At 52.8% G+C, this 20,375-nt stretch overlaps 6 protein-coding genes across 6 annotated transcripts; 2 read left to right on the plus strand and 4 right to left on the minus strand.

Annotated features, from left to right (window-relative positions):
- Positions 1 to 168: 168 nt before the first annotated feature.
- J4E86_010744 (uncharacterized protein) lies at positions 169 to 1,883 on the plus strand (the record flags this gene model as incomplete). The annotated part of the gene is made up of 4 exons (XM_051451240.1): positions 169 to 206; positions 254 to 446; positions 503 to 1,708; positions 1,758 to 1,883. The coding sequence occupies 4 exons, from the start codon at positions 169 to 171 to the stop codon at positions 1,881 to 1,883; spliced, it is 1,563 nt and encodes a 520-aa protein (XP_051297527.1).
- A 1,582-nt stretch (positions 1,884 to 3,465) lies between these two features.
- Positions 3,466 to 4,173, plus strand: J4E86_010745 (uncharacterized protein; the record flags this gene model as incomplete). The annotated part of the gene is made up of 2 exons (XM_051451241.1): positions 3,466 to 3,533; positions 3,672 to 4,173. 2 exons carry the CDS (start codon positions 3,466 to 3,468, stop codon positions 4,171 to 4,173), a joined length of 570 nt encoding a protein of 189 aa, XP_051297528.1.
- Positions 4,174 to 6,403: 2,230 nt separating this feature from the next.
- On the minus strand, positions 6,404 to 8,024 carry J4E86_010746 (uncharacterized protein; the record flags this gene model as incomplete). Its single annotated transcript, XM_051451242.1, has 4 exons — positions 6,404 to 7,213; positions 7,280 to 7,411; positions 7,471 to 7,738; positions 7,798 to 8,024. 4 exons carry the CDS (start codon positions 8,022 to 8,024, stop codon positions 6,404 to 6,406), a joined length of 1,437 nt encoding a protein of 478 aa, XP_051297529.1.
- A 1,732-nt stretch (positions 8,025 to 9,756) lies between these two features.
- J4E86_010747 (uncharacterized protein) lies at positions 9,757 to 11,020 on the minus strand (the record flags this gene model as incomplete). Its single annotated transcript, XM_051451243.1, has 4 exons — positions 9,757 to 10,381; positions 10,429 to 10,610; positions 10,662 to 10,756; positions 10,807 to 11,020. The coding sequence occupies 4 exons, from the start codon at positions 11,018 to 11,020 to the stop codon at positions 9,757 to 9,759; spliced, it is 1,116 nt and encodes a 371-aa protein (XP_051297530.1).
- A 3,284-nt stretch (positions 11,021 to 14,304) lies between these two features.
- Positions 14,305 to 15,669, minus strand: J4E86_010748 (uncharacterized protein; the record flags this gene model as incomplete). The annotated part of the gene is made up of 1 exon (XM_051451244.1): positions 14,305 to 15,669. One exon carries the CDS (start codon positions 15,667 to 15,669, stop codon positions 14,305 to 14,307), a length of 1,365 nt encoding a protein of 454 aa, XP_051297531.1.
- A 1,884-nt stretch (positions 15,670 to 17,553) lies between these two features.
- On the minus strand, positions 17,554 to 19,480 carry J4E86_010749 (uncharacterized protein; the record flags this gene model as incomplete). Its single annotated transcript, XM_051451245.1, has 2 exons — positions 17,554 to 19,161; positions 19,235 to 19,480. The coding sequence occupies 2 exons, from the start codon at positions 19,478 to 19,480 to the stop codon at positions 17,554 to 17,556; spliced, it is 1,854 nt and encodes a 617-aa protein (XP_051297532.1).
- Positions 19,481 to 20,375: the final 895 nt, after the last annotated feature.

The raw sequence follows: 20,375 nt of genomic DNA on the forward strand, positions 1-20,375 counted from the left end.
CACTGTGCAACACACCTCTGTCGTGTGGTCATCCATGCCCCGGAACCTGCGCTCAGTGCAATACCAAGGATATGTACGATCAGCCGGTGGTGAAGCACGCTACTTGCAGGAAGACCTGTGGTAGAAAGCATGGGACTTGCAATCACGACTGTAATCGCCGATGTCACGATGGTACGGATTGCGGTCTTTGTCAAGCGCCTTGCGAAGTAAGTGATATCTATAAATTTTGTGACAATTTTCTAATCTCATTCAGGTACGTTGCAAACATACCAAGTGTCCACAGAGGTGCCACGAGCCCTGTGCTCCGTGCGTTGAGCCTTGTACATGGTCCTGCGAGCATAAAGGCGATTGCAAAATGCCTTGCTCGGCCCCGTGTAGCCGCTTACCATGCGACGAGCGATGCACCAAGCTTCTCCCGTGCGGTCATCAGTGTCCAAGCATCTGCGGTGAAGCATGTCCAGTCGATTACTGTCAAGATTGTGGCATGAAGCCAGACGAGCAGCCCGACATGATCATGATGTCTTGTTATGCTGATGTCGATCTGAATGAATCCCCCATCGTCGTTCTCGGTTGCGGTCATTTCTTCACCACTGAAACTTTGGACGGACTAGTCAGCCTCAAAGACGTGTATAGTGTCGATGCGAAGACGGGCGGCTTTACCGGACTGATTGAGGACGCCGAGCTTTCCGCATCGATTCCACAATGCCCGAATTGTCGGGAGCCTGTCAAGCAGTATGTCACCCAGCGCTATAACCGGCTCATCAACCGAGCTGTCATCGATGAGATGTCCAAGCGTTTCATCGTCAACGGTCAACAAGCCTTGCAGCAACTGGAGGGCCAGCTCATAGAAGTCAGGAAGGACCTCGAAAAGTCGCGCATGTCGGTTGTTCCCGATAAGCCAGTCCAACTCCGCGGTCAGGAAGCTCACGAGTTCACCATGCAGTCAATCAACGACGAGATTGGGAACCGTGCACAGGATACTATTAAGCTGCTGAATGCAGTCAAGGCCTTTCAGTTTAGGATGAATGTTCGACACCAACCGACCTACAAGCTGCACCAGGCGACTGTGCATAGTATGGCGCGAAGTGATCCACTGGATGTTGAGCTCGCAAGGTTAACAATCAACTCTTCCGAAAAGTCCGCCAAACGCGATCGCGATCAACGCATCACCCTGGGTGGTGGCCTACTCGAAATCAAGGTACGCTGTTTAGTGCTTGAGGAGAACTTCGAGATCATGCGTACTGTGAACCAGAAGCATTTCCAGAGTACCTTGCCTCTGAGTTTTCCCAGTGGCTCGCCCCTCGCAAGGACAGATCAGTTCCTCAAAGACACGAGGAAGCTCATCGATGATTGCACATGTGAGAGTTTACCTAAACTTGCGGTTGAGGCTATACTGCACTATGCCCGGATCGCACAGTTCTTCGGTAGTGCCCAGTCTAGTCGGAACAATGATCGGACGAAGGCTACAGACTACCGCGACACCGCCAAGGACCTGTTGATAAAGGCGGACAAGCTTTGTGAGAGTTCCTTCAGTGGACGGGATAACTTACGAAAAGCTGTCGTCACTGCATCGAAAATGCTCAGCAAGGAGTTCTACGAGGCGGTATCTAAGGAAGAACTGGAGTCTATCAAGAAGGCCATGGTCAGCGGACGTGGCGGTATCGCGACTCACTCTGGGCATTGGTACAAGTGTGTGAACGGCCATCCAGTAAGTCTCTCCTGTTTGATTCTACATGTCATAACCTAACACAACGCAGTTCGCCATTGGAGAGTGCGGCATGCCCATGCAGCAGGCGCGCTGTCCGGAATGCGGTCAGCCCGTCGGTGGCCAGAACCACACTGCCGTCGCTGGCGTATCGCGCGCGACGGAGATGGAGGATTGAGGAAAGATGGATTGGCGCTTCGGTGATATTGCGAAGCCTTGTGCATCGTTCCAGCCTCATGGAAACTGTTCTTTTGGTAGATGAGTGCCGTAGATCTCGATTATCTCCGCCCAAGCTCTTGAGATATAGCTGTATACTTTGTACGCTATCGTAATGCATCGGCACTGCTTTGAATCGTACTATCGTTGCAGATGTTGTTCGTGAATCGTGTTGTGGTTGAAACGATAGTACGTAATAAAGCGCGATAGCGAGACCCGCGCTTTATCTTTGACCCTGACTACCAACGGTCCTCGTCGACTTGTTGCAGAATCAGGCCTCCTGCGCCGTGGGCGGGAGCATGTGAAAATAACCACCAGCCGTTATTCGACGGTGGAATGACCAAAAGAACATGTGTTCCGTTATAAACGAAATGTGTTATGCAGATCAACCATGATGGCCAAGTTCACGATGTCTTGACGGCAGATGGGAAAACGGCGCTTGGTGTTCTGCTATCTGGGCAGTAGTGCCGAATTGCCGGCGACTAATTGCGATGTGCAGTGTCGCTTGTCAGTTTTCAGTTTGGCAATCCTCCCTTGGCACATCGCGACGAACATATGGCATTGGTGAGATTCCATACACGTCGTACCTAGAGGAACACCTCCGCGCTGCATTCCGTGAGCGCACTCATGGCGCAGCGCAGGCCACGCACGCGACAAAACGAGGCTGCGAAGAACACTAGATGCACCTCATCCGTCCCTGCAGCACGCGATTTGAGGCCATGTGGGCTGCCCTGGAGACGGCAACTCGAACCCCTGCCATGCTTAAAAAGTGGAAATTTGACCCTTCCACTAGCGACGTCGTCGGGCAATCTGATTGGCCTACTCAGAAGCTTCTCCGCGCTTCAAGGAGATGAGACACCTTGCCCTGAGCGCCGCCAACCGCCATCGCACGCCGGCGACTCTATCGCGTGATCACGATCTCGCTGTGTTTGGAGTTGTCATGGCCGTCCAGCGGGCGAACAAACGGGGTGCACGCAAAAGAAAAGAAACTGTCAACTGTCAAACGTCGCAAGAAAACTGGAGGGCCCCAACCAAACAGAAACAGCACAGCATAAAGGAGTCACCGCGATCAGCGAATCACTCTCGCTTGCGCTGCCAATATCCCCATTCCAATTACCATTTTGCGTCGCCCGCCTCAGGCCCCGTCACAAGATTGGTGTAGTAATCTTATTTTTCCCCATCCGTTAGCCGCTTTTCCCACTGGCCCCCGTCCCCCAAAGGGGACAACCACACAGGCGAGCAAACCTATCGTGAAGGGAGCGCGTGAGCCCTGTGCCCATAGTTTCAAATACAGCCGGGGATCCTCCCTTCTCATCTCTCGCTCTCTCTTCGTACCGCAAACCTTTACGCTCATTACACTTTTTTGCACCCTGCAGTTTTTACTGTCAGTTTGTCTGTCGCGTCGTCATCAAGAAGCAGACTTTCTCCACACTCTCTTATTAAACGCAACAGTCTGTCGGTCCGTTGCTGTCCAACACGTCATACGAAGCCCTAAACACACTCGCTGTAATTACGATCATTCAACACGAGACAAGACTATCAAGATGAAGTACAACACTATCGCGTTGGCGTTGGGTGCGCTTGCTATGGGCGTGAGCGCTCAGGGTGTTGCGTAAGTTTGGCCTGTTCTCCACATGTTTTCATCTGCGGTTGCTGCCTCACCCGCAAACGCAACGCGACTACCACGCGGCTTACCCGCGATAATTATCATGACTACATGTAGATCCATGCTAACATGCCGGTGACGTAGGCCCGAAGTCCAGTCGTCCGTCCTCATGGAGATCGCGCAGGCGATTCCTTCCGACCAAGTCGCGTACGCGATCGCCTCGTCGTCTGCTTTCGCCGCTGAGATGGCTTCCTCGCTCGCTGCTGGCAACACACCGGCCTGGTACCAAGCACTCCCTACCGACGTTCAGAGTCTGCTGCCCGAGATCTACCCGGCCATGGTCACACCGACACCGACTCCTACTCCTACGCCATCGTCGTCGTCGAGCGCGTACGTCGCCAAGAGCAGCAGTGTTGTTGAGACATCCAGCTCTGCCATGGTTACTCCCTACCCCACTGGAAGCAACAGCACCATGGCCATGCCTACCATGAGCGCCACCGGCAGCGTCACCGTCTCATTGAGCCCCAGCCCCAGCGGCAGTGCTTCGCCCTCCCCAGAAACCCCTCCTTTCGAGGGTGCAGCTTCCAAGATGTCTGTCGGCGCCGGTCTCGGTGCTGCGGTCATGCTTGCCATGCTCGCTTTGTAGACATACCTTGGCGTGTATACATACTTTGCTACTGTACCTTCGTAGCACTGGACCGCTGAGCATGGGTAGCGGCTGGTTGCTCCTTTCTTCACTCTAACGTTTCTTTACGACGCGATGCTCTTATCCTTCTTGGGGAAAATGATTCGCAATATACCTTTTTGACTTTTTTGTTGATTGACGAGGGGACGGGAGGAATGGCAGGGTGGATTGATGCATCTTTATGCGGTGGATTCTCCGGCTGGGATTGTCGTTTTTCACGCTGGTTTGGTGGATTCAAGGACGTGGATGTGGCCGGATGATGGATGTTGGGTAGATAGTAATCCGTAGTAGCTTAATATTTAATCAGTCGACGCAGAAGATGGAAGACCCAGCCAGATATGTGAGCCCGAAGATGAAGAGACGTTCAAGGTGAAACAGTCTAGTTATATAACGTTCTCGCACGTCCATGAGGGGGCTTGTAAGCAACACGCGTCTCCTCGTGTTGGGCTGAACCTAGACCCACGTCGAGCCCTTCCCACTGACCCACATATGGCACTGACAGCATCGACGTCAGCTTGTTACGAAAATAGAACGATGGGTTGAGAATACACGAGGGTGGGAGACTGACGTCCGTTGTGGCATGCTTTTGGGCGCTACATCTGGTTTGTCATAGTGTTGGAAGAAGCTGCTACGCATATGTCGCTCTCAACGTATAGCACGACAGCAGTGGCAGCTAAAAGGACTTGACGTTCACCACTTGGGCTGGGATGACGATGGTAATGTGATTCCGGAAACTTGAAACATGTGTAATCTGCGAAATCTCCGCATATACAGAGATTGATAGTGATGCCTGTCGCACTGGTTGCATCGGACAAGGAACTACGGACAAGGCCAAGATGTACCGCACGCTGGATGGATCTTAACCTATACGCAAGTCAGGTCCCATGTTGGTCTTGATGTTCAAACCAGCACCTACAATCTAATGCCCAATTCTTCTCCATCCTCACCCACCACCAGTCCTTGCTCTTACCCAGTCACTTAGTCCCTGCCTCTTTCGGTCCGTACCATCCAATTTCGCGTTTACTCCAACGAAGCAAATTTACTCAGGACGTGTGGCCTAATGGTAAGGCACTTACATCTTAGTCACTCTGGTGGGTGACCTCTGTTACACGGAGTCTTTGAGCAACCTGGGTTGACCTTGTTGCATGCAAACAAGGGCTTTCGATACTCCGAGGGACCTGTAGGATCGAGACTGTAAGAGATCGTGTGTTCGACTCACACCATGTCTAAGATAGCGTCTCTTTCCTTTTGCGTGGCTGTAGACTATATCGCCTCTCTTTTTGCATGGCTTTTGTCTGTTAATGCTAGGTTCTCTTTTTGCATAGCCTTAGTACGGGTAGTTTAGTTTCTTTTGGAGTATAGACTTCTGCGATATGTTCTCAAGTGAGAGGAAGACTATGTGATAAAGTCATTGCTCTATGTACTACTACACGTATCATTTTGATCGTCAACCCTCCAACAATCACCACTCAAGGACACGTAGCTCAACGGTAGAGCGCCTACACCATACGTTCCACGTCGAAGAGGCTTTAAGAGCCCCATGCCTCTGGTATGGAGCCTCTTGTTGGATCCCCCCGGATGCAACATGAGGCTCAGGGTGGAGTAGGAGATCGACGTTCGAATCGTCGCTAGTCCAGCTGTTCCTTTTTTTGTTTGTTGTTGATGTACTGTAAGACCAGTGGAGTCTTAGAGAGAAGGTAAGAGAAAGTACGGAACCATGTTTGTGGTGAGAGATATACATTTTGTTCAAGCTCAAATATCTAAATATCTATATCTCTAATCCTACCAGATATAGGAATTCTCATCTCCATCTCTTTCTAAACCAGAATGAAACTCGTAATTACCATTAAGAAGCCCCCTCCGCAGGGGCATATGCAGGTCATAATCGTAAAGTCCCTCCCATCCGCAATCATATTGCAGAACCCTCCAGGAACAACTGATCATGACGCTCATCGAAGGCGTGTAGGTATCATCATCTAAAGCGCGCAGAAAATGGAAAACATGAATCCAGCCGTGATATCATCGTCCGAACAACAGGTTACAGAAAACAAAAAACAAACAGGTGTCCTCCAGGTATATACGCGCGCGGATGTCGCAAACAGACCGAGTTCTAGTTTTCAGCACGGTGTCCTCGTCCGAAGACCGTGCAACAATGTCGTAATCGAGCAATCAAGGAAATTCGTAACAGCACTTAAAAGTACGTGTCGACAACGTCACGTCCACCGCGAATGGCCCACTCGACAATTTCCATGCCGCTGAGTCCACTCGCGTAGTACGTCTTCTTTTGGCCCTGCAGCTTATTAAGCTTAGCATAGGCGCCGTTGGACAGCGCATCGCCCTCGAAATGCGGGAAGTAGTCCCACTTCTTGAAGGCCTTGACGTCGTCTTCGCAGAAGGGCTGCGATGGCTCCGTGGCATTGCGCGGGTCCTTGTTGACCTTGGATAAGCTGTCGATAAGGAGGTTCTCAGCTGCGGCTTCGGTTTGGAAGTCGTATGGGCCCCAGGACCAGGCTACGGAGACGTTGGATTCTTTGCTTAGGTGGAGGACGGCTACGGGCTCGCCGTCGTTCGGTGGCGGGACTGTCTCGTCGGTGCTGTTGGCGATGTAGGAGACGCCGAAGGGCAGTTCGAGCTCTACGGCGGAGGAATAGTATTGGTGCGTCGTGATGTTGTTGAAGGTGTCGTGCTCCTGCTCTGTCATATCCACACCAACGCGCTCGAGGTTTTCGATGCTTGGCGGGAATGCGAAGATGACGGATGAGCACTCTTGCTTCTCCCAGGAGACATAGCTGCCGTTCTTCATAGGTGTTGTGTAAGACACGATAGGGTGGTCGCCGGACCGGTCGACGCAACGGACTTCGGAAGAAGTGTGAATGGGTGTCTTGCACAGCTGGTTCTTGGCGTACTCGACGAACATCTTGTGGAAGTCCATGTAGTACACGCTGTGTAAGCCGATAAAGGCCGTGAGGATATCCGGGGTGAAGTACTGCAGTATGTACAGCTAATCACACGTTAGCGTCCTGCATGCGCGATCCCTGCAAGAATTTTCTGGAGAATGATGACGTACCGCTGGAACAATGTTGATATCGCCATAACCGTAGAGCGCGACGGGGTTTACGAGCAGAATGGGCAGCGCAGTGAAGTTGTTCTGGCGGAACCATTCTGCGCCGGATACGGTGAATTCGTCTGGTACACCATTCTGTTCCTGCATTAGCCTACCCGGGTTTGTGCAACGGCGCACCACAACGGGTGTCGTACCTTGTAGTTCACGACACTAATCGGTCGGAAGCGCTGCGTCCACAGCTGAATGTACCTCGGAATTTCTGCAGATACCTGCGCGGTGAACTGCGGGGTCAGGGCGGGGTTGACCATGATGTCGCCGTTGGTATAATTGTAGCGGTACATTTCGCGCGCGCCGGCAAGCGCAAACGGCTCGATCGAGACATTGGTCTGGTTGAGGATGTCGATGGTGTTCGGGTACGACGCATTGGAGAGGAAGGCGGCGCCGAGTGGGTGGAAGATGCCTCTGGAAGGGTGGTCAGCCGCGCCTAATGCGCTTGGAGGCGGACGCTGTGTAACACTTACTGGTCATCATACCAAGCCTGGCATTTACCACCAACTTCATCTTGACGGTCGAACATGACTGCCTTGATGCCCTTCGCTTCTAATCGGCCGGCAGCAGCTAGGCCGGCAGGGCCCGCGCCAATGATGCATACTGGGTGTTCCTCACAATTGCAACGTTGACCTTTGGGGAGGGCTGTGACGGTGAGCGAGGAAAGCGCGAGCAGTGGTAGCACTAGCGACGACCACATGTTGGCGGGTTGAAAGTGAATTGTTTGTCGAGAACAATGGGGACAGCGAATGCTTTAGGGAAGGGATGAGGTACCTACTGCTTATAATAGCAAGCGACGCGATTGCAGGTCCCTGCGTGCCTTTGGGCACTTTTGACTTCGTTTGTACAGGTGAAGGAAGGCATAGCTGGGGCAGGCGCTGCACGGTGCGTTGGCATTAAACGGGAAGGGGCCAGGCTAGCATGCTTTCTCGAAGCCAGATGGGCGATTCGCAAGCCTCATCAGGCCTAAAGAGGCATCAATGAGGTAAGTTTGAACGGCAACGGTCGTGCGGCGGAGCACTGGGCGCCGCTGTGACGTTTGAGACGAGGGTCTGCTACCGGAGCGTTGATTTTTTATTAATCTTTACCCCTGGCATATCTGTAGTCCAGGTAACCGCCAGCGATGAAAGCGCTGCTGCTATTCACAGCTTCAATTGCCGCTGAGTTGTGCCTCTTTGATGCGTCGCATCTTCGCAATCGCTAAATTCACACTGCAGGCGCTAGAAGCGGTGAACAGCTGTCTGCAGACATCATGCTGCAGCTGTATGCAGCCTGTCGCTGGTGCCAGTGGATTGGTGCCGAGGTTTGGCCTTCAGCCCTGTCGCTAGCCTCCAAGCCACCGTTTGAGGCCCAGCCGCCCAAATACTCGGGAGTGGTTCCTGACTCTTGAAAAAGCTCGTATGCCCGACAATATCGCAAATGCGCTCGTTGTATGAGACACCAATTCCGGCATTGCGACATTGCGACAAGGTCATGATTCGGTATCTGACGTCCGCTGCGCCGTATGCCCGTATACATTGCGGCGTGGACGTCATCCCGTGCCGGAACATCGCTGCGTTGGCCTTTCCGCGAGCCTGACAACTCACCGTCCAGCTCTGGGCGGAAACATGTTCAAGCCTCCACTGGATGGAAATTGCAGCTGCGATGGAAGGTTGCGTAGAACAGAGGTAAGTTGGCAGAATGACGACATGCTCGCTGCACAGACCGACCGCCAGCCCAATTTCACGAGGTTGAAGCGACAAACTCAGGGTCCAGCTGGGATAGAACAAAAGCAAAGTTCTGCCGTCGCACCATGCTCCTACTCTTCCACACCACCAACCTGTCTGTTCATTTCGACGATGTTCAATGCACACGGCATGACGAACCAGCCCCCGATTTAATGATCTCACCGCATGATGACCGCTTCGGCAGTATCTTTCCGTGAAATCTCAATTGCCCGAAATAAAGCAGTCGACGACCTCTGAATAGTTTGCTTCGCTTCGGCACGACTGGGGCAAAGCAATGCGACAGTGAGCGCACCTTCAGTTTCAACCGGTGGCGCAGTCTTCGCGAGACGAAAAAAGAAGTTGCGGCATGGTTATTGCGCGTCGCGAAAACACGTCGACACCGAACCAATCAGAGGCCAAACATAAAAGAAGCGACAGCCAAGAAAGTGTAGTGATCGTATGATTCGCTATTGTGCTCGACGCCTTTAGGCGACGAGAAGAAGAGGCTGCTTCTAAGAGCTTGAACTCGCTAAATTTGAAGAAACCGCCCAGCTGTCGTATCCGACGGGTATTGACAAGAGAAAAAAGAAAGGAAAGAGATGTAGTGAGGTGAGTTGAAGAGAAGAGGCTCTTTGTGGGTCTGCTGCCTACAGAAAGCTGAAACATCGCTCGCTGAACGGATGCGCATATTAAACTAGGTAATGTGAAAAGTACTGCGCCTCGCGATCAGTACATGAAGCTTTTTTGCTGCTCTATATCGATATCGAACCGGCTCTTATCGGTATCGTCGGTATCGCCACTCATCGGCCGTTCCGAGGGCGCACGGAAATGGACCGGGGTGATGGCGGTCCCGGGCCGCGTCTCATCGTCGCCCGTGAGCTTCCGCGTGTCCATCTCGACTTGGTCAAGGACAGGCGTGATCTTCTCCTTCCTTCTGCTGTTTTGCGAGTTGTTGCCGTACTTGGATCCTTGCTGTCTTGCCCGGTGCGGGAAGAGCAAAGGCTTGAGCGCTGGAATGCACCCGCAGATGACACCGACGTTTGTTTCAATCGCGGTCCAGACCCAGATCTGGTATCCCTCCCACGTGGCATCGTATGTTTCGAAGAGTGTGTAGTGGACCCAGTAGGCGCGGAAGCTGCTTGCAACAACGATGACACCGCCGACCGAGAAGAGAATGACGAGACCGATACGTTGGGTGGTCGGTAACGAGAGGCCGAAGAGCGTGGGGATAGGTAGCGCGTAGATCATGAAGTCGGTCACGACGTTGAGAACACTTTGCACGACCAGTGGCGGTCCTTCAGGGATGCAGTCGCGGTGGTCGGCTTGCAGTGTCCAGTAGCTTGAGATTGGGCTGTGGTTGTCAGCACTGGATTGAGTTGATCACGTGGATGTACTTACATGCATTGTACCCAGAGTGCGACCAGGAAAACGACGAAAGCGGCGAACACGAGGGCAAAGGTTGCCCAGACGAGCTTGCGGAAGAGCGACTTCTCTGGCGCGATGCGGAAATACGAGATGAGGATGGACATCTTGACAGTGGAAGAGGCCAAGACGAATAGCGTTTGGCCTGCCATGGAAGCCTAAAGCCGTCAATATCAGCGTGTGGTGACACGGGTTGCACATTGTCGTACCTGTCTACCGACCATCAGCTCGTGCGGCTTGAGGTCCCAAACGTGGCGATCCCAACCATACAGTTGGGATGCCATGATGACGATTACTGTCGTGCCTGTAAAAGGAGTTAAATGATGAAAGTCGAGACAAGTTCGGGTACCGTACCAATACTGAAGACCATTGCCACGATCATGAGGTAGTCGTCATACCAGCTCTTCTTGAGCCATGCTATCCGTACCCATAGTCGGAGGAAGACCACAATCATAGCAATGGGTAATAATGTCAACTCGACAATCATCAGGCCTGAGCCCCTCGTGACGGGGTCGACGTAGTTCGGCTTGGGCCATGTCGCAAGGACCTCGGGCGGGGGAGACCTCATGGTGATGGCGTATGTGTTTCGAAAGCCGTGAACGTTTGTTAATCGATGTTAATCGATAGTAGGATGAGACTGAGGAACGAGCGTCACCAGCGTCCAAAGAGCACGGGACTGGGAATGGACAGGAATATAACCTTCACTCAGGGCGAGCCAGATCTCCACCCGTATGCTCCAGCTGCGCCGTGCACAAAGGCTCGACTTCCAGTGGGGCTTGGCCATCGTTGGGAAGCATGGTATGCTGGAGTACAGAATGCTCATCTGCGCAGCACCATTGGCAGTGCACCACGGGAGCTCCGTTGCGGGTACGGAATGGTGTCGGTTTCGCCCGCAGGGGTCCAGGTACCAGCGACGTCGGTAGTCCCTTCAGCTCGCGCTGTGACTTGCTGGTACAAATGACCAGTGTGGATAGGTGACCAGTAGCCGGGAGCTGACTGTGGAGCGTTAATGTGACTGGGTTCAGGCAGGTTGTTGCTGCGGCTCATCAGTGGGTAGAGAGGCATTCCACGCATGGCCAATCGCTGTCCCGGAGCCGGGGTAGCTGAGCAGTAGTACCGAATCCGGCGTCTGGACGTTTTGCCGCAGGACAACCTGATTTGGAGGCCTGTATATGAGCCGATACTTTGGGAGACCAGCGGCGTCCTCTAGACTACCGCATTCTGGCAAGCCGCAATGCTGCTTTTCCCACCATCGCGCGATTGTCGCGTGTCGTGAGCAGAGATCGAAGGGTCCAGCGTTGAGATTTCGCCCGTCGTGGCGAAGCGCTCTCGGATCGCCCGCCTAGCAGCAGGGGCCACCCCCGGCCTCGTCTATCTCAACAACGAATAACCTCACCGCATCACGACAAAGTGTGATCCGCCTTCGCTCTGCGCGATGCCCTGCGGATGCGGGACATTGACGGCGCCTGTTGCTGTCTCCGCTCTCTCGTGGCTGGCAATACTCCGCCCGCCGTCTTTTTCCACCTAACCTACTCGCCGACGTCTTCTCGCTGTCTAGTTGTCTTGGTGACGTCGCGTCTTCGGTACCACCTACCCACTGTGTGTCGTCAGCACGTTGTGTCTTTGACCAGAGGAGCCACAGTAAGCGGTATCCCCGATCCAGCCTACCCTCAGGTACACATGGCTGTTGTTTCGAGACTCACGCGATCCACATTACGAGACCCATTAAGACCAGGGACGCCTATGCGGGCGCCTCAGACTGCACCTATTGCGCCACGCAGAAACTTCGAGTTGGATGTACGAGGCCTCGATTGACTTCCGCACTCAAGAAACCTGATCCCGGTCCTGTGAAGACTTCACCCCTCTTCCTTGCAAAGATCACTCTATTCAGGCCGCTTCCCCGCCAGCAATTCCTGGCCTTTGGGAATACTCAGCCGTTACGTACTTCCACCGTCAAAACACTAATGATCCTTCCGCGGCTGTGCTCCACTTCCTGGAGGCATGCACATGCATCTCATCTACCGACATGCGCACGACGTCGTGTATACAGAGGCCACCGTGCTCGCTCGTTGGCAACGGTTTTACTTTTCAGCTCCCCAAGTATTGGCTACCAAAAACCACTCCCACAACACGGGCGCAGCTCCTGTCCCTATCTCGGCACCCGCGTGGGTCCAGTGCTGTGGGGTACGGCCTCGAATTAGAGACCCGCTAACCACAGCGGCTAAGTGACAAAGCTTCCCTTTCCCGTCTGGTGCCGGCTACAGCATACGATTGGACGTCCACGACATGTCCAAGCTGATCGATGTCCCCTTTCGTCGCTCAACATGTTGTTGACTCTTCGGAAGTGTGTTTTGATTGCGCCATATCGGGACTGATTCAGAGCATTACAAAACCAGTCATGTCCTAACGGCTAGATATGCGACTGCGGGACGGCTTCCAATTGACCAGCCATTGGCCCTAGCATCACACCGTTGAAGCCTACAAACGTCCTCAGCATGGGTTATCGCTCTCAACAAGGACGTTACAAGTCCACAGGAATGCATCACGGCCAGAGACGTGGTCATGATATCCACGGTGATCGATAATTGTCACGACCATCGCGTCCGATCCACACTGCAATCTTGGTACTGAGGTAGCTACAACTTAATACAGCACCTAGGAAATTCCCCGAAGACGGCGGCAACTATATCGGCTCGACATGCTCTGGCTCTTCCTTGCAAGTGCCACGCGGAAGGGTATGCGCGTCTGCACGTCCTTCAGTGTGCTGACTCGTCATATCCTTTCGGGATATCAGCGAATAACTACACGATACGACGTGATGAACGTCTCGACTCTCCTCAGACCGTCTCGCCTCCCCTGGTCAACCCATGTCGCCGACGATCACGAAGCCACACTCATCAGCGATGTCCCATGGCGACTACATCGGTAGTCGAGCACTGATATCTCGTTCGTCATGCTTTGCACAGGTACCCGCGATCACTCACGGTTCATCACGTCGTCACCCATCGGTAGTTCTTCCGTGTTGAAAGCACGGTGCTGGTTGCCTGGAAGCTGTGTTAAAGTTCTTTCTAGTATCTCCATATCGTCAGTGCAGCGGTTATTTCGATCTGCCGACTGATTAGTCGCGATGGTACACTGGGTCCAAAGGGGTAGCTAGACACCTCCAGCGAGTATCTCCTGAGTTTTCTATTTGGAAGATACCCACCGTGGCTTTTGCGCATTCGATTACTCATTTTGACAGTGCGGGTACTTACTCCGACTCTCTCATCACCAACCCCTTCCACACTCTAGCGTCCGTGCGAAAGCGATGCTAGACTCCCATCTACCACCCCCTTCCCGATCCTACACCCTCTACCAGATCGGCCGGGCAATTGTACCCCCGTCCTAATCTCGTCTTGCGCGCATAGTGACGTGAGGGTCAAATTGGGGACTCCGGGTTCTCTCCTTTGTTTTCCTTCCCCAAGAGTTCGGATGCGCGGACGCCGAACGGAAAAGGAAAATAAGACACGTAGGCTGAGGCTGCCACGAGGGAAACATAAACTGCATAGTGTGATGAGAGGTGTGGTGGGTGTACGACTAAGTAGGACTAATGTAGGTGTGGCTAATCTTGTCACTAAAAGGAAGGGAGCGTGGGAGTGATACTTGGGGGGGTTTTTTTTTGAGGCTATGGAGATGTGTGGCACTACAAGATCATGTAAGTCGACCTTGTCGCGTCATCATCAGCGTCTTGTTCATCGCATCGCTCATCTTCTCGGTGCCTACATCTCATGAGAGGAACGGATTTAACCCGTTGCGCTACGGTGTACATTCAAACCAAGACGAAGATTGACAAGTCCGAAGGTAACGTAGACTTCAGATAGGTTGTTTCCACTGTGCCTCGCGCTCGATCCAGGAATCGCGAGTTTGAAAAAGGGATTGTGCCAACGTTGGATCAAATTCATTATGATCCGCTGACTCGAGAAAGAACAGGAGTTGCGGAATGCCAGGTTCAGTCCACTTTGAGAGTTTCTCCGAGTCAGACGACATTCCGATCCACGACTCTTCCGCAATGACTTCGCGTATAGAGAGAGCTCTATGACGCCAGCGTTCAATTGCCACGGCGATATGCTGCCGGATCCGTAGCAAGAGATCTCCGATACGAATGCCGTCCACGTTGTGGATTTTTTCAACGGGTTCTAAGTCTCTGAAGCTCGTATCCGGACCAAAGGCGTATATACCCAAGCCCTTACATGGGGGATTCGTAAGGAACATGGTGTGAACGAGCTCGTTCAGCTCTGGCATCAATGCCTGATCTCTCAGATGTCGCTGTAGCTGAGGCGTTATAGTAAGAGCGTAGCCACCATCCATCGGCTCCAGACTATCCCCAAACCGGTCGGTGAAGTGTGGGTTTACCTCGAATTGGCTTAGATCCATCCAGCAAGGTCCATCATCTCGAGAAAGAGGCGCTGCCGTAGACTCTACTGGGAGAACACATTCACAGAATGCGCTGAATTCATCGAATGTCGACAGTGGCAGCTTGTCTGCATGCGACAGCCGTGCCGTGAAGAAGGAGTCGGGGAACAACCCGCAATATGAGTTCTGCAGCAGTTGATCCACGACTCTCTGAAATTTTGCGATCTCGGAGTCAGATGGTTGCAACCAGTTCAGGCCAGGCTGAATAGCGTCACCATACTCGACAGGTCCGCACGGATATGGAATACGGAATTGAGTTTGAAGGATGTATCTCACCATATCTCTCCAACCTTTCGAAACGTTCCATGCAGCGTACTGTGTGCTTGGCGTGGCGTATCGGAGTATCTGCTCAAGCAGCTCCTTGATACCTAAGGCGCGATGGGGGAGGCCATGCCTATTGTCCGATGTGGCCGGAGGGGTCGCAAGTGGGGAACGCTTTCCGGAGGACTTTGAGTCGTAGAGTGCGATACGCTGGTCGATGATGCGCAGACTTGCTTCTCTCCACTCTTCGACACCAATCTCCAATTGCTCGCGCGGACGAGGAAATGGAAGAGGCCACGGCACTCGGGGTGGTACCTCACCCGAGGTCTCTCGCATAATAGCCGACGCATAGAGTGCTGAACGGTCTGGGCTGTCAGCTATTCGCTCGGCGGTATACCACTTGTAGAGTAGAACGTCGGAGGGATGATATTTGTTCGGGTCAGCCTGACTGATATCGTCGATGAGTAGGGGATTTCCACCGTCGGCCATTGTTTCGTTGGCCATGGCTTGGAGGTGCGAAGAATTAATGTAAGGATGGAGTCGTGGGAGAAGTAAGACTGCGGTAGTCGCGATGAACCGAGAGCAGATACGATGGCGTGCTACCGCTGGCTTACATACGTTGGTGCAATATTCGAGTATTTGTTGCGAACCAAAAGTTGACCGCCATCAGGTGTCGCAATAATTCGTGAGACTCTTGGCAATTACAACAACCACTACAATAATAGCGCTTTTACAACGTAATAATATATAAAATAATAGTTATTATAATTAAATAGCTTACAAAGCTTATAGCTATATTATAATTTTTTTATAAAAGAGGTTTGTAGGTGCAGCGCGTGTTCGCAAATGCTAAGAGTCTCACGAATTATTGCGACACCTGATGCCGCTCCCCAAAGCCAAGGACCCAGTTGACACGTGATGCTGCCCAACGGGATTTCACGGCTTGCCCGTCAGCACGGACCAACACGTTACCCGCCTCGCATCGACGCGTCGCACCCGTGGACCACCACGACACCAGAAACCGGGTACTGTTCTTCACTATTTACGCGTTCCAGCTCTCTACTCTCTCGCTTGTATCGTGCGGTCCAAACAGAGCACTATCAGTCATGTCTACAGTATTTGCAGTTCCTTCTGTGTACGTGCGGAGTCATGACGAAAGCCGTCCACCAAAAAGCGTCCTCTCTACAGGCAAGCTGCGCAAGTACTGGAAAATTGCGGAAGGCCGCGCACATCACACCTGAACGCACTCACATACAACCAAGACGTGATTCGACATAACCTGAGATGCCTCCAGCTAGCTTGGCTGATGAATCCGGCTAGCCTTGGTCATGCACGTGCGCTGGCGTCTTGTCCGCGATCAGGCGCCAACGCCCCTTCTTATCGTCCACAGCTGGAGCGTCCTCAGCCAGCAGTCACCCGCATTCTGAACCTTGGAATTACACGGAAATTGCGCAACCATGGGAGGACTGGGGAAAGCAGGTCGCATGTATCGCGTCAAAATACATGTTCTTCCATTCACCGACCATGCCGGCAAAGAGGCGCTCATGGTGTTCAGAGGCAGACAAACATGTCCACTTCCACCACTCTACGGTTTCCACGTCTATTTCACCCATCAAGACGTCAATCCAGGGAATGTCCAGCCGGTCGAACTTCTCGAAGCTCTCATCCGAGACACCCCGTACTTTGCCTATGGATGTCCCTACCGTCTGGAGTTACATTTCCTGCCTATGCCTGGTGTAACGGTTGAAGAATGCGACAAAGCCTGCATCGCCCACTATCTCGAAGAGAAACGCCACCGAGGCGACTATTCGAGCCAGATCATACACTATGAGACATCCATCATTCCCAGCGGTAGTCTACCTGGCTTCGTACCAAGTTACATACAATACGAAGGTTGCGATTGGCTACAAGGGCGTCTCTACAGCTACCAAGGAGCCAACTGGAGCACGGACAAGCAGCCTGCACGCAGTATAGGCTTCGATCCTCTCCCTGAAGAAAAGCTTCATGTATTGGCCGAGGAAGTAATGGAAGAATGTGCGGTTGATGGTGTGCTTCCGCCAAATCGAGTCGATCTACGAGCATTTCAAAAGGGTGAAGAATATGGTGTTGGCCCCCAGCATGCGGGTGAGGATATGTATTACCTTTCCAACGGCGATACGCAAACCATCACGCTCGAGCCGTATCAGCAAGCGGTTGAGCGTGGTTGGTCGACGTGGTAGGCGGAGCTGAAAACAATCAAGTCGAGCAAGTCAATTCGAAAATCGCCTGTATGTCTTTCTCTAACAATGTTCAGACGCTATTTTCGCGCCTCGTGGGCATGTGATGCTAGTGCTAGAATAGGCTGATCTCGATTCCTTATATTCATACGGATGTACTCGCATATCGCTATCACATCTTCCAGTCCTCTTTGATGATGTCGGCTGCCTTCTCCGCCACCGCATACACCGTCGCCTGTATATTACCCAACGTCTCCATCGGGAAGATCGACGCGTCGACGACCCTAAGGTTCTTTGTTCCGTATACCTTCAATCTGCTGTCAACGACTCCATTCAATTCTCTAGGCATCATCGCACATGTGCCCGTGGGATGGAAAGTGCTCAACAGTCTCTCCTTGACGATCTCCTTCGCCGTATCCAAATCCTTAGCTTCCTTGCCCTCGGGCAACCTTCCGCTCGGCTTGAGAAGAGAAGCGAACGGCTCGGTCTTGATGATGGTCTCGATGTATTGCGTATACCGGGCGAGGATTTCTAGATCCAGCGGATGAGAAAGATACTGGGGGTCTAGAAAGGGCTTTTCCTTCGGATCTGCTGATCGGACGTGGCAGAAGCCGCGTGAGAAGGGATGATTGTTGACTGCCATTATTGTGATGAAGTTTTTGGGGTGAGTTGGCGCAAGCAATGCGTTCATCTGCGTAGCACCAGAAGAGATGTTCAACTGCAGTGGCAGCATCATCGCGTATCCTGCTGCCTCTTTGGGGCCTAGGATTTGCTTCTCGAGCTGCTCGTACTGCTTCTTCTTCCAGAGTGGCAGTCCCTTGTCGTTGATGTATTCCTTTGTCAACTTCGCAATCTCTTCGTGGCTGATGCGACCATCGGAGTCGACAAGCGGAAGCATGGTCAAGCTGATCGGGATACCGACGAGCGGGCCGGTCTTAGTGGTTATGTATTGATGGAGTACGGCCTGGACGATATTCGGATCCCGCATGATGTCCCCAGAGAACTGCCCGTCGGCGATCTCGAAAGAAGGAGCAGAGATGGCGTGGTCCTGGAGGTTCTCACCCACACCAGGGCTATCGAGAACTACCGGTATACCATGCTTCTCAAGGAGTGTCTTCTGGCCGATTCCGGAAAGCTCAAGGACTTGCGGTGACTGGATGGCTCCTGCAGAAAGGATGACCTCTTTCTTCGCTACGATCTCATGGTTCGATCCATCTTTTGTTCGCACACTCACACCCGTTGCCTCTACAGAGCTGTCAGAGCCCTTCGTCAGGATCTTTTCGACGAATGCCTCCGTCAAGACCTCGAGATTTGGTCTCTTTGCAACTTCTGGAGTGTAGTATGCTGACGCTGCATAGCCGCGAGTTTTCGTCTCGGCATCGATGGACAATCCGCACGCGAATGTACCCAACTTCTCGCCCTCGATAGGATCATCCGTGTTACACCAACCCATTTTGTCCAGGGTCTTTGCCCATGACGCCTGGAACGGTCCATACACATCTGGGATCGTTACAGGGACAGGGCCGTCTTTGCCATGCAGATCCTCATTGATGTAGTTTATGTTGAGGAGTTCTTTCGTTTCCGCACTCGGTGGTGTGAAGCGACTGAACTTGCGAAAGTATGGCGCGATGCCAGCGGCGTCCCAACCCTCATTGCCGAGTGCTTTCCAGGCTTCAAAGTTGGCCTTTGATGGATATACGATTGCGCCAAAATTGATGGCTGAAGATCCCCCCAGAACCTTTCCTCTGGGATGCGGGATCTGGCGACCGTTGACGTGTGTCTTACAAGCCCGATTGTCAGTTGGGTTCGATGTTCTTTTTCACGGCAACATGGCATCGTGCCGCTGGACTCACCTGAGGCTCAGACATGAAGTCCCAATCGTAGTCAGGGTCTCCATAAAGCGTTGGTAGCATACCAACAGTGTCGATCTTTGGGTCTCCTTGTCGGTTGGCGCCAGCTTCGATCAGTAGCACGCTCTTGTCCGCATCCTCGCTCAGACGATTGGCAACCACCAACCCGCCGATACCGCCGCCAATGACGATGAAGTCGGGCGCTCTCGTGGAGAGTGCATCGATAGATGTAACGCAACCGATGTGCATGCTGTCGATTGGTAAATCTGTGTGCTTATGGTGGCACAAGGGAGACGCTGTGCGACCATCGCAGTACAACGCGAAAGTCTAAGCGACTGTCCCACCATAGGATCGAGGACCTTCTCGAAAGAGAAAGACCTTTAATCTGGACTCATTATCGACTCAACGCGCAACGGGCGGCTGCTCCCTCGGGAGATGGCAAGCGATGATTGGGAGGCACTAAGGCTGCGGGCCGGGGTATGCGGGTCCACAACGGTATGCCGAGCCTATCTTGTCGCGAACTTGCAAAATATCCACCTGTTTGCTTGATGATAGAAGACAGAGCGCGATTGATACGGCTAGTATCCCTCCCGGTGAGGGCGCGGAGCCGGAAAGCTTTGCAGCCTCAAGGCCCGGTCCCGCCCGCGCTCCACTGCAGCCTCGAAACGTCTCTAGCCAAAGCAGAAGTGCTCCAGTTACGATTTTCTTGTGGTTAATCGACGCGATAGCAAGCGGCTCACTTTTCATTCCACGCATCTAGATACCGTTGCATCTACCTGGCAACACAATGTAATTACATCCGCACAATAAAGACCCGCACGACTTTCTTTGACGAAGCTTCAAGATTGCACGCAAGATCCGACGAATGTTACGGTACCGCTCGCGTGCGCGACTGCGGGGCATGGTCCTCAACCAATGCCGCAACGCGCCCTTCACAGCCTTTTCGACAACAGTGCTTGGTGCAATCCCTGTGGCCTTTGGTGACACAACTTTCTGCAGAATGCCCGTCCTATTATTATTGATCGTACAATTCGCTGAACGGACCGCTCCGCAGGGAAAGACGTCATAAAAGCATGGAGTAGGCAAGCTTGAGACTGTAAGCTGACATGAGATTGCCAGCTGAATGGGGCTGTCAACTAATATG

The sequence above is a fragment of the Alternaria arbusti genome (genome assembly GCF_024043155.1).
Source record: "Alternaria arbusti strain BMP 1465 chromosome Unknown scaffold_25, whole genome shotgun sequence".
In the NCBI taxonomy this organism is placed as follows: domain Eukaryota; kingdom Fungi; phylum Ascomycota; class Dothideomycetes; order Pleosporales; family Pleosporaceae; genus Alternaria; species Alternaria arbusti.